The 13,883-nt window shown below is 44.9% G+C and overlaps 1 protein-coding gene across 1 annotated transcript; it reads left to right on the forward strand.

Annotated features, from left to right (window-relative positions):
- Positions 1–310: 310 nt before the first annotated feature.
- LOC135811390 (uncharacterized) lies at positions 311–11,671 on the forward strand. Its single transcript, XM_065324622.1, has 4 exons — positions 311–380; positions 2,641–2,690; positions 2,800–3,018; positions 10,449–11,671. Exons 1-4 carry the CDS (start codon positions 323–325, stop codon positions 10,896–10,898), a joined length of 777 nt encoding a protein of 258 aa, XP_065180694.1. The 5' UTR covers positions 311–322; the 3' UTR covers positions 10,899–11,671.
- The last annotated feature ends 2,212 nt before the right edge of the window (positions 11,672–13,883 follow it).

Consider the following 13,883-nt stretch of genomic DNA (forward strand, 5'->3'; position numbering starts at 1 on the left):
AGCATTTGTCCGTCAAAGTTTTATTATCAGTGTAGAAATGGACTCGGATGGAGAGCCAAGGATAATTTATAAGGAAGAAAAAGGACCAGGGAACTACAAGTTACGCTATAATGTCCACTAACGCCACCAGTTATCGCAATGTTATCGCATGAGCTGATTGTTTAGTAAATGGTGGTGTTAGTGGACATTATAGCGTAACTTGTAGTTCCTTGGTCCTTTTTTCTTTCTTATCAGGGTCGAGGTGGAAATTTGTAGCTATAGATATTGGTCTGTCACTGCCATTTCTTCTGTCTTTTCCTGCAACGGATAGTTTACCATTCGTATGCCACGGAGATCGTGCAGAGAAATCCAGTCGATGTCGAGTGAGAAGATGCCATCAGGTATGTAAATGTATAGCTGTATAAGTGCAGTCACTTGAAGTGAATTCATTCAGGGCCGAGAGATGCCTAAGGAATGTGCTTTATTCGTCTCTTGGCAACATGTGATACGGAACATCTTTCCTTCAAGTAGATCGAGGAGAAGACATTTGAGTCGACATCTTCAAGGTTGGCGGAAGTGCGCCACATGACAAGTGTTTCTTTTTCTCACACTCGGCTTCCTTCATTTCAAGTATACCCTTGTGCACCAGTTAGGAAACGGCTATACGATGCATTTTCTCTTGCAAATTACCTGGGTGGGCATCCAAGAATACGAACAAGGTTACACACCCCAGAGCAGCAAAGCAACGTTGCCACAGTGGGAAAGCGATCACATTAATTTAGCTGTAGGTATTGCTCTTAGTCCCCAATGCAAGGACTCCAACCGACTCCTCTGCATTCTTGACAACCACTTAGGGTACGTGCACGTGCAAATGTACATACATGTACATTGAGTACATGTACATGTACATGGCCGTCGCAATTTATCAGCTACAGCTCGGAGAACTTTCTTCTTGTCAATTATACAGTCTACTCTAGAATATGCAAGTAATGCGTATGTGCACTGTTTGAAAACTACCCTATATAACAGGCTTGTAACGGTCAGCCATATTGCGATGAAGAAGGCATTTGGTTTAGATAGAATGACCCCAACTGCATTAGTTTTACAACGGTGTCATCTGTATTCGTTTGAGCAACGAGTTAATTTGAAACTATACGTTTTGGTCTATCGCTGCTTGTCATCAATTACTAGCCCCCTCCTTCAGTCACTGTTTCTCCTGCGTTCAGTTGGCCCGCACACAAATGCTCGTACTCGTGGCCAGGATACAGCTGCCTTAGTATTACCTACTGTACATATTGGGTATGGACTGCGCTCAGTTTCTTTTCTGGCGGCAGGTCGGTGGAACACTCTTCCTCCAAACTGTCGTCAGGCACAATCTGCTGGTACTTTTGCTCACCTCACAAAGATTCACCTAGGGTTCCCTGTAACAAGGCCATGCCTGTTGGGACTCCCCTAGTCAAATAATAAATACTACTACTACTACTACTACATGTACATTTCAATACACCCCAGAGCTACGAAAAGTGGACGTTATTTACCGCGAACAGTCTTCGAGGGAGACCATAATTTAATTAATGCTATGAATAGAATGAAGGACGCAGGCATCACAATGTTTAAAGTAAGCACTCTGCTATGTAAGTTTGCCTCCTTGTTTGCTAGCCAGACAATTTTTAGCAGCCTTTACGTGTCTGTAGTATAGAACTAGTTGATAACTACCAGTAACTAGTCTTTATCTTAGTTCTTTCATTGTTTACAATCAGTTCCGTAAATGTCACTCATGATTGCAACAGAAAATCGATCCTGGATTATATACCGTATTTTCCGGGGTATAAGCCGCACCGGGGTATAAGCCGCACCCCCCTTTTTGAAGCAAAATATTGACTAAAAGTTGGTATTCGGAGTATAAGCCGCACCCACAAACCAAAATGTTTCACACTCATTGACAAATGGCCTTTCTACAAATTTATTATGGTTATGGAGCTAAATACAGTCGTCCCTCTCTAATCCGGCACTTTATAATCCAGCACCCTCGATAAACCAGCACAATTTTCAGTAGCCAAAATGTCCTCTTCATGCACATTGCAGCAGTAAATCAGATTTGTTAATCCAGCACCCTCCCTAATCCAGCAGATTTTCGTGGCATAAATGGTGCCGGATTATAGAGGGACCACTGTACCATGTTAGATCAGAAATAATGATTATGAAGTGTTAGTGCACCACAGGTTGCTGCAGAGGTGTTGGTGTATTGCTGGGTTGACTACAGATCACTCCATGTCATCTGCACTATCTTCAGTCTGGATGCCACTGATGCAGTAAAAGTGCCGGGATAGCAACACAGGCGCGAAGCTGAGTCGAATGACATGTCACATGACGTCAGCATGCATACTGATGTATGCTAGCATTCATTCGCGCAAGCATATTCGGTGTATAAGCCGCAGGGGCGATTTTGGTCCGATTTTTAGCGAAAAAAAGTGCGGCTTATACCCCGGAAAATACGGTACATACATTCGAACAAATACCTTAGATGCTTGCCACCCTCCCCACATCACACTCTTGTGTTAGACAAAAAAATTAGGGACCGAGTAGATTCATTTTCAGTTCACTTTTACCAGTCTCACGGATGCAGTGGAAAAGTCTAATGTCTTGTGTTTTGTTCCACAGGTTACTATGACCTACTAACGGATCAGGGAACTGAGATTGAAGTTCGCAAGGTACGTGTTCTGTGTGGTGGTGGTGGCTATGATTATGCGGGTGAGATGTGGTATCTCTCAGACTGCATTCCGGGTTCTTGTCTTCTCTGATTTTGCTGTGAACCTTCAGGTTTACTGTGATATGGATCACTACGGTGGTGGTTGGACAAGAATTGCCTACATCAACCCCACGCAGCAGGACAGTTGTCCTGGTAACATGTCATTGCAAAACCTTCAAGTCAAGCTGTGCACTAGACAAGCCAGCACTGGTGCTGCATGCCATGGTGCAACATTCCAGTCACCCATTGGACCATACCGTGAAGTGATGGGATTTGTAACTGGGTACCGGGTGAGTGAATGACTCAATTTTAATTCGTTGTGCAGAACCTCTTTTACAGAATATAATCGGTGCGAACTGACCTGGCTCATAGACTACCGGTATCAAGAAGAGGCCGGTAGTGAAACGCGAACATGAATTAATATGATGTACAAATCCTACAAAGGGAACACAACAGATCGCGATCAAACTGGCTATTTCAGTAGACATGGTTAGCATTTTACCGTTCACGCTATTTTCGACGGTCGGCTGGTACCGTTTTTGTGTGTGTGTAGACATGGCATTTTACCGTCAACGGTAGATCCAACGGTCCTCGTAGCCAACACCTAAAATTCCGTCGGTTTGGTACCGTTTCGACGATAGAAAGTTCTGTTTAGCGGGAGAACGAAACGGTAAGATTCCAACTAGGGTTACGTCACAAGTCGATCGTTGCATCAGGAGTCAGCACTCAGAAGCCGCACTGCTAACCATGTCTCGAAAACACAAAAAAAACAGTAGACTCGCCCTCTACTGATCTACACGCAGACCGTCGATAATATCGTGCGCAGTAAAGTGCTGACCATGTCTAGTAACTCAGAATGCCAGTTTCTTACATGACACGTGGCCGTTGCCGGGGCCATGGCCAATAGGCGATCTTCCCGCAGCGGGCATAATCAGGCCATCAGGACCGTTTGACGTGATTTCGGGAGTTTCAGGACCGTTTGACGTCATTTCGGGAATGTTCGGACCGTTTGACGTCATTTCGAGAATAATTTTTCGACCTTCGACCTTTCCACCTTTGACCTTCCCTAATAATTATGTTCCTTCGCGCTGTAAGAAATCAAATCAAGCACGCTCTGTCTGTCATGATGGCTGAATCATGCCCTTGCCTGCAGCCCTCGGGCCTACGGCCCTTGGGCTGCAGGCTCAGGCAAGATTCAGCCATCATGACCACCTGAGCGTGCTTGATTACTCTTTAGCCCACTAGACCCTCCTGCACACAACCATCACCACTGCGAGGACACTTCCGCAGACGATATTGATAATTCCTTCAGACAGCTGTTTCGCTAATACATAGCTCATCAGTGAAGATAGAATTATTCTGATGTTGAATGATTAAAGATATAGACCAAACTGCTATTATAATTGTAGGGTTTTCCACATACAAAACTGGCATAGGTGATGTGATAACGCAGGAAAAGGAAAGTGTGAAGTACTGTTGACGCGCATGGGACATGCATGCAGCGTCAAAAATGTGGCGCGGAAAATCACTGTGATTATATACCGGAATTGTCCTCGCTGTGGTGATGGTGATGTGAGTGCAGAGTTTGGATCGGCCAAGAGCGCAATGTGGTGGTGTGGTGTATTGCATACTATGACTATCAATGCAGAAATAATGAGCCAGAATCAGTGTGCTGTGTAGCTAGTGAGAGTCTGTGTTCTAGTATTGTACTTCTCCGAGCACCATTAGGGCCTGAAAACTCACCTAACGACCCGCCGACGTCGACAGCCACAGCAGCTGTTGGGGCATAACACTGCACTGCTCGCCCGTCACGCTAAGAGGCTTGGCAGTTACTAGGCTTCATGCCACCAATACTGTCCGCAAGCGACCTGGTCGTCAGGTGCCCATCACCCACTGTCGTTGACGGGCTGGGAGGCCTTGTGGCATTCGCCCAGTATATCGTCGTCAGAGCCGTGTCGGCGGTACAAAAGCGCTGGTAGAAACAGTTGGTCATCTGGTGTTGCGTCTTCCGGATTGCCCCTTGACTCGTCTTGTCCCTCTTCTTGCTCTGGCGCTAACGGCGGACGTATCATATTATTCCAGGGTGCGACAGAGCTCTCGGCCATTGAAGAAAATGTCGAGTCACCTCTACCATTACACCGCGCTCTTTAGCCGACTAGACCCTCCTGCACACAACCATCATCACTGCGAGGACACTTCCGTAGACGATATTGATAATTCCTTCAGACAACTGTTTCGCTAATATATAGCTCATCAGTGAAGGTAGATGTTGAATGGTTAAAGATATAGACTAAACTGCTACATTGTATTATAATAGGGTTTTCCACGTACATGTAATCTATATTTTAACACTTTAATCGGTTTCTCTTTCGTCCGCATTTGATTTTCCGCTGGGGAATGGGAGTTGATCTGCATGCGTACTTGACGGCATATAGGCCACTTTGAGATGGCGATAATTGTCGGCGAACGTATTTTATCAAGTACAAGAAGAAGTAAGCTGCTTGTTTCGGGATTTCCTTGTGCAGCTTGAGAGTCTGTAATGGCCTCGCGCACGCAGACTTAGCAATACCCAAGTCGTGTCAGGAAGAAATTGCTGAATAATAATAATAATAATAATAATTATTATTATTATTTCAAATGGTGAACGGTACTCTTCGGCCAATAAAATGTAAAGAACTCTTCCTCTCCTCCATGCGCTCTCACAGCCGACTTACTGCTACCCTCAGTAGCCATTACACACACCAACCAAGGAAGGGTTGCAGGTAGATAGTTGCAGGTAGATCTACATGTAACTACAGTCCATTCATGCGTGTGTGCACTCTTTGTAACTTTTGCTGCACTGCACGCTTAGTACTCTACTTTCTTTCACTTTGTTTGGTGGCTCGCCAAAATTCTTAAACTATCACCTTGCCGTTAGAAAATTAATGTTAGCAGCTTGTGATTGGATTTCTCACCTGCCATTTTCTTGGAACCCCTGGCACTGTGTTGCTGGAGAGGTTAGCAGCTTGTGATTGGATTACTCACCTGCCATTTTCTTGGAACCCCTGGCACTGCGTTGCTGGAGAATTGTAACTTCTCATTCTCACACTTTGCCCGTAATCTTGCGCCCATGTTTTGTAGTATAAATCTGACCATCTCCACATGATATCATCCTATTCAATATCACCTTCTCTGATGAGCCTTATGAAGGCGAAACAGCTGTCAGGAGGAATTTCAGTATCTACCTGCAACCCTTCCTTGGTTGGTGTGTGTAATGGCTACTGAGGGTAGCAGTAAGTCGGCTGTGAGAGCGCATGGAGGAGAGGAAGAGTTCTTTAAATAATAATAATAATAATAATAATAATAGTTACAGTTCGCATGTCACTCATGGAAGGATCCATGGGCTTAACGCATCTGTCAACGAAATCCAGGCAGAAGAGCCGACAAAAGGCATCTCATTATTGTTAGAACGTATCGCAGTAAGAACAACTACGCAAGCGCAGCACATTTTTCCACAAGCATCAGCCATTCTTTCTTGTCTAGAGCCAGTTCAAAACAGTCAGAAATATCAATATTGGCGTGCTTTAGATCATTTTTAATATTGTCAATCCATCTGAGATGGGGTCGGCCACGTGGGCGCTTGATGTCCCGGGTATTAATTGCCATCTCCAGTGCTTGGTAGGACGCTGAGTTGGCATTCGACATGCGGTGAGGGTACACCACACCAAGCAGGTACCGCAATTTTCTGCGGTGCCATGCGTCCAGCCTAGGCCTTGACGGATTATGCTAGCATAATTTTTCGCATAATTCCTACCAAAATCGAATAATCGCATAATTCGAGGCAAATTGCATACGAATCGCATAAAATTGTAATAATCCGCCTGTTCGCATCAAATTCCATACAGTTGTACATGTTCTACAACTTAGTACAAGACAAGTACAAGTAGATGCACTAGGAAGTTGTAGGTTTACGACTCCCTTGATAACATGTCCAGTCCACTACAATCAGTGATGGTCGTAGCTAGGTCGGACGGTGTGTTGATCCCGTTGAACTTTTGCTACTACAGTACAACGCCCTCTACAAAAAAATCCCCTGTTATTTTGCACAGAACCATTATGCATTAGCAGCATATGTGAGCATAATGCGGCATAATATGAGAACCTTTAGCATAAAAATAGCATAATTCTGCAATTTTTTCAGCAATGCGAAAAGCATAACTTCACGAAAATATTAGCATAATCCGTCAAGGCCTAGTCCAGCCGATTACTGAGTTGCTGTGTCAGGGCCCACAGTCCGCAGTTATACAACAGGATAGGCAAAATGAGGGCAGAGAACATACAAAGTCTGGAGCTCAGTTTATGACGCTTCCACGAAATGGAGCCGAACGCTCTATTCGCAGCACCTATTCTTGCCTGAATATCCTCTGAGGACCCTAACAAAGAGCCAAGCAGCTTGACAGATCGCCAAGAGGAGTCGGCTTTAGTACTGTAATATATTGTGTTTTCTGAATATTTAACATTAGGTTATCTTCTTTGAATTTTTCACTTGACTTCTCCACAATCTCCTCGACTTCTCGCCTCTCCGTGTCATGGATTGTTGTGTCGTCTGCATATTGGGTGGTTGGTGCTGGTAAAGATAAGTGCGATAGGATAGGATCAAGGTGGCGCATGGCTCCCTCAGCATACACATTGTACATGATGGGAGAGAGCGGGTCCCCCTGCACTACTCCGATATTTGTAGCAAACGCTTTGCCTAAATGAGAACTGAGTTTCACTCTCACCGTCGTGTCCGAGATCAGAGTGGCAACGACATCAGTGGCAGCTCCAGAGTCTGAAAATCGCGCCAACGCCTTCTCACGGACAATGGTATCAAATGCTCCGCTGAAGTCTAATAGTGCGGCAGAGTATTTCCAGTCACCGAGTAGTGCACGTTCGCACATGACACGCGTATAGAAAACTCCGTCAGCCGTGGAGCGTCCGGGTGTAAAGCCTGCCTGACTTTCACGTACATATGATGTGGTAGATTGTTGTGAACGCATGGTGATGATGCGGGTCAGCACCTTGCGAACAACTGATAGCAGCATGACCGGTCTGTAACTTTTCGGTGCACCCATAGGTTTTCCTCTTTGTATACTGGCACCAGAAGGCCACATCTAAGGTCAGGTGGGCAATAGTGGAGTTCCTTAATGGAGTTGAATAGGGTAGTCAGCCATGGAGTAATGACAGTCGAAGCCGTACGTAGCAGTGCCGCACTGATCCCATCACATCCAACAGCGCCTCCGATTTTCTGGTACATGATGGCCTTCCTAATCTCTTCAGAGGTAAATGGTTCGTCTTCTGCCTTACTGTTAGGTTGTGCCGGGGAAAGCGTTGGCTGGTCGCTCCGGTAAAACACTGATGCGAAATACTTGCTGAATTCCTCCAAATTCCAATTTACATTTGTGACATTTTCACCACTATCATTTGCGAGTCGTACTGGGGAAGGTTTGTCAGGATTTCGAAGTGCTTTTAGCTGTTTGATGGCATTGAAGTATGATCTTGCATCCGGGCGTAATGCGTCCACTGCCTCCGCTTTGTGCTGCCAATATAAGTCACCTTCGTTTCTGAGTAATGCTCGGATACGGTGAAGGATCTTGTTTCTACTTTGTGTTAGTTCTTTCCGCTTGTTCGGATCTTTTTCCATATGTATCCGGCTGGAAATTCAGCCCAGCCACACATGCATGGAGCAACACCAGTCAATGTACTGCTGGCGGGACTTGTTGTGACAACACCGATATGCCATGGTTTCATCGTCGACTCGACACTAGTACCTCTGAACAAGTACAAATACGCATTTGCAGTGATGAAGCCACATTTTGGGAGGATACAGGCATTGATGAAGCTGCAGTATTCGTACGATAACGCCACCCAACAGTGTACCTTGCTAAGTGTGAGGAATGCAATCGCCACATCTTGCTGACTAATAGTATAGTATTCTCCATGTACATGACTGTACTCTCCGTTGATTGTATTCTTTCCATCAATCACGTCATAGAATGCTACAGATACTGGTACAATAAAACTGTTAGGAAGTTGGTTGCTCCAACGAGGAGCACACGCTTCTTGCCGAACTTGACACTTGACTGACTCACGACTGCCATCCGGAGCACACGAGGAGCACGTCGCACCTTCCGCTCGGCAAACCTGAAAGAAAGCACCACTCCCTGCTCAATACACAGTGTTTCGGGGAATTCACCCCTCATCAGTTGAACTTGAGTAGGCTGAGGACGATTGTGCCTGAAAAGCACCACTTATATACTGCTCTCCAGGCCAAACCATCACCAGGGATACAAACTTACAGAGACGCTTTGTTTCCAGCGCGACAAACACCGAAGTCGCAACTTCTAAGTTAATAAAACTGTTATTATTCTTATTCTTATCTTTACATGAGGGATGACCCAGAGGCGGATAGCCTATCGAGGGGTTCTCCACATGTGCGATATTGAATAGGTAGCAAAACAGGGGGCGGGGGGGGGGGGGGGGATGGAATGAATAAGCCAGACACATGAATATAGAAACATACCCCATGGCCATGTGCGGGAAATTGTTCTTTGAAAACATCTGAAGGTCTTTTCCCAGCATGCATATAGTAGGAAGCAATACAGCCATGCTCTACACCATGACTGCACTTTGTTAATTATTTAAAGCAAGAGTTAATGTCCAGTATGAATTTAAATGATTTTCAGAGCACATACCCTTTTTATGGTCTTGAAATATATAAAACGTATAATGAGTTCAGCACACAAAGCACAGAAGCCATATAGATACTCGGCGATACTCCGTCACCTGACATGGCCACCGGCCTGCCTAATCGCGGTCTGCAAACATGGCACCCATTCTCACTTCACAATTCAACAAATCTCACCTTGCTGTACTGGAGGCAGATTACATTTCCAAGCTGAACCCTGAACTGTGTGTGCAGAAGAAGTATGTGCAAAAGTTGTCACTGTTTTGACATGTAGTACCATAGTCCCCACTGTTGTTTGGTACTACACGTAGTAATATTCATTATTTAACTGTCTAGTTGGTGCCACTAGTGCTACCTTTCAAAGTGCTATGTATTCAATGCTTTGACCGCCAAATATGTAGTTGGTGCCACTAGCCCTATCTCTTTTTATAGTGCTATTTTGTCAAAGCTCTGACCGCCAAAGTGCCGTTTATAAGGACTTGCTTGCTACCTTGTTAAATTGTATTCGACTTGAAAAGTAATTGTACGAAAGGCCTAGTCGAAACTATATTCTCCTCATTGGAACTTTCCGCACCTGAGCCTTCCAAGGAGATGTGTGGGAGCTAGGTGTCAGGTCGTAGAATGGCTGAATATCCTTGTCAGTTTTGTGCCTTTTTGTTTCACTATCTGATTGTGTATTATCTCGTTACCTTGGTGGATTGTTGGTCATAACTCGTTACTCACTAGTCCTTTCTCTTTACTTATATTATTGGCTCATTACCCGAGTTTTAGAAAGGTAAGAAGCAGCAAATAGGAAAATGCTCTTCACGGCTCGAGGCCTGGAGTAGTCAAAGCATACTCCATACACTCGAGATCCGGGAAAGGTGAGCCGAACATGTGCGTTCCGAGTAATCCTGTTCTAATTCTGTACTAAACGAATACGTCCCTAGTCCAGGACGGTAGTTTTTTGGTCGGATTTCAGTGAGAGGTGGATGTATGATCGTCTATGTTCTGTTTTTTTTTTGTTGATTTCAGGATAAAGCCATGGACACATTCTATGCGGGAAATTCTCATAATGTTCCATTGAATAACTGGTACGTGGATGGTGTCTCCATCACACATGGTTCTCCTATGCGTCACTTATGGACATACACAGCTGGTTTTAACGATTATGGCGCCATATTTCACTGTCCATGCAGTCCCCGGCCCGGTGCACAACCTCCATCCTTTGTTGGTAGCCACTACTATTGCGCTGACCATGGAACTGCCTTTAGACGTTGGACATTCACTCCAGCCACACATGCATGGAGCAACACCAGTCAATGTACTGCTGGTGGTACATGTTGTGACAACACCGATATGCCATGGTTTCATCGTCAACTCGACACTAGTAGCTCTGATGAAGTTCAAATACGCATTTGCACAGATCAGGTCATCACCGAAGAAAATGTTGGCATTGATGAAGCCGCTATCTATGTAAAATAAATTCGTTCATTCGTTCTCGGATAAAGGTGGAATCATTGGCAGCCAATGTAGGCTGTTTTAACGGCAAATCCTCAGCAGCACTCTTTCTGTTGTCTTCTAGTGGTCACGGTTCACTTCTGCAAGTGAACAGTGTTAGTTAGATAATCCGTTCCTTCATTCACCCCACGTCATTTCTCTGTTTTTGTTCTCAATCCACCTTCTTAATACATGTACATCTCATATTGGATATTTTTATACTTCTCAAATAATCGGCGAGCAGACAAATTAAGAATGAAAATATGAGCTCGCTCATCAGAAGTCACGTCACAAGGCAACAGTCGATATAAACTGCAAACTTTCCTGATGAATGCCACACATTTGAATCATACCTTGTCACTGCTGACGAGCACATTCAATTTTTACATCTTTTTCCTTTACCTGTCTGTCTCCTCATAGCTGCTGATATCACTCGCATCACTCAATCTTTCACCGCCACCTTGTCCCTTCTTGTGCTTTGTTATCCTGTATGTGTGTAAGATCCTTGATCACCACCAGTACCACAGCATTTTCTTTCTCCACTTCTTGCCTTTATCAGCTGCGTTCAGAAACCGTGCAGAGTCTTCCGTTTTCAAAAGATGCAACAGCTGTTACACCTTCTAGAAAACACTTCGGTTCTAGAGGCACTGCCTTCAGAAGATGCCTGTCGATTACGATTTAAAAGCATTTTCCTGGGAAGTCTAGTCACCGGAATTAAGTGGCCAGCACAATTTTGAGAGATACTTGGATGATCTGGAGTTTGTAGATGAAGAGGCTTTGGGACGACGTTATCGTACTTCTTTATGTTTTGAATTGAGTGGCAAACCAGCGTTTCTGAATGAGGTTCTGATGCTTCTCAATAAGAAAGAACTACACTACTAGCATATGTACACAATGTCAAAATCACATTGCCTCCACAGTCCACATTGTTTGCAATTCCTTGCGTGGCCGCTTCGGGAGTAGGATGGTGTGTATTCTACTTTGTGCATGGCCTGATGCTGAACATTTCGTGTGAGTTGTGGTAGCTCGATAGAGTGCTCGACACACCTGGGCTGGACGTGGGGAGCAGAGCAAAAAAGGACTGTAACTCGGAGCTTTATGACAATCGTTCACCAGTATGCATCGACAGCGTTGACTGATGATCGCTTGTGCGTGAAGCACATAGATCGAGCAATGAAGTTATATTTTGACCTTCTCTCTCTCTGTGAGTCCATGAATTCCAGCGCTGCTTAGTGAAATCTGATCGAGTAGATTGAGAGAGCTGCAACTCCCGGTGTCGAAAGGTGGGCTCACGCCGCTACATGGCTACTTCTCCTTGGCTAACCCGCAAGACGAACAAAGAAGTCTAGTAAGCCGACTTACCGAAAACGAAAAGGAAAAAGAAACAGCTCAGGTTCTCACCCCTGCACCACAACCCCGCGTCTACATGTATACATCGATTTTTTTAACTACAATGTCATGGTCTACACTGTAAAGATATGACTGGACATGACAAGCGCATACTTGAACAACGCAATCGAAATTCTTTGAGAAGCGAAACAAGGTGCACTAGTACAGTAGTAGTGGACGCACTATTAAGGGGCCCTACCACACCACCCATGGCTGCTTCTGGACTTGTTTTAGGTTTGGGGCCCGCGCACGGACAGAATGGGCACGAAAATGTGAAAAAATTGTAAATGCATTCTTTCGTTTGGCTCCTGGGTGGCTCGCACACCGTGGCACTATGCCGGAAAGCCTGTCAGTGAGGCGCAATAATTTGTAAATCATGTCCTGAGGGCCAGCATAGTGGCAGGAGTGTGTGGTCAAAATGTAACTCGAATCCATTGAGAAACACCAAAGTTACGGTCAATTGAATGCCATATGAAATTTATGGGGAGGCTGCCCCCTTAATTAACGTTACTACCGATCGTGCTGCCAATCTCCAGGGCGGAGCATCAATTCCACACAAGGTCATGCATGCGTTCACACAAAAACACTGCCCTCTCACAAACACATTTACATTGTCCACACATGTAAATGCTTATCGGAGTGTTTCTTTTTAAAAACATGAAACTCGGAGGCACGAATACGATGTTGTTCGTCTCTGTTGCTCTGCCTAATGTAGTACAGTCAGTATTACCTATCGTGTTGGTCTTTGAACTCTCTACCCTTGTTGGGTTGTTGAGCACTTTTTGCAGCAAGGAACTGAGACGCTTTGTAGAATACATTATCTATCTATAATGTTGACAGTGCACTGGTACAAACTGAAGTGGATTCACATTTTGTCTCCAACATGTTTGTATTGGTGAAAATCAACATCTAAACGTGTGCTTGCATTGGTTTGAGGGAAGGATGCAAACGGAAAAAATCCTGAAGTGAAATGTAAGTGTCAACACCAGGACTCGAATCAATTGTGCTACCTGACAGATTTAGACCTCTACATGGCTAATGAAAATGGAACAAAGCAGCCTGCCACCATTGGTGTTGGGGAAGACTCTACCTGCCTCCTGCCAAGTGATGGCGCAGCCAATAAAATCCGACCAACGTGTCAAAAGCAGGGCCAAGGGTCGGCGCATGCGGTCCGGACCATTCAGGCCTCGGATCGATTTTTGGAACATGCATAACGTCATCGAAATCAAACAAGGCGCTAACATTTGACTCATGGGTTGGATTTTGGATGTGGTGCAAGCGCAAAAACCGAGGGGTGAAGCAGTTAGACAAGGCTAAAGCGAGAGTGACACTTCCACTAACAGTTGGGCTACTGTGTGGGCTTAAAATAAAAGATCATAAACCGTGGCGAGAGGAATAATGTGGTGGCGTTGACATAAATATGGGTCTATTGGTCCATACTGAGGTAGTTCGGGAGAAGAATCACCTCGGACATATTGTTGTTGCCGATGTGGGTGGGTGTTAGAGTTGCACACCGTCAAATCCACGAAGCCAATGGTAGTTACCATTGGTCTAGAATCGAGAAAGCAGTCAGGATTCTGT

Source organism: Sycon ciliatum, chromosome 3 (genome assembly GCF_964019385.1).
Source record: "Sycon ciliatum chromosome 3, ocSycCili1.1, whole genome shotgun sequence".
Lineage (NCBI taxonomy): Eukaryota > Metazoa > Porifera > Calcarea > Leucosolenida > Sycettidae > Sycon > Sycon ciliatum.

Bases quoted from the DNA above. Each gene is read 5' to 3' on its own strand.
- LOC135811390 (XM_065324622.1), top strand. From the start codon at position 323: ATGCCACGGAGATCGTGCAGAGAAATCCAGTCGATGTCGAGTGAGAAG. The intron at 381-2,640 runs GTATGTAAATGT...TTTGTTCCACAG, and splicing joins GAGTGAGAAGATGCCATCAG to GTTACTATGACCTACTAACG. The intron at 3,019-10,448 runs GTGAGTGAATGA...TGTTGATTTCAG, and splicing joins GATTTGTAACTGGGTACCGG to GATAAAGCCATGGACACATT.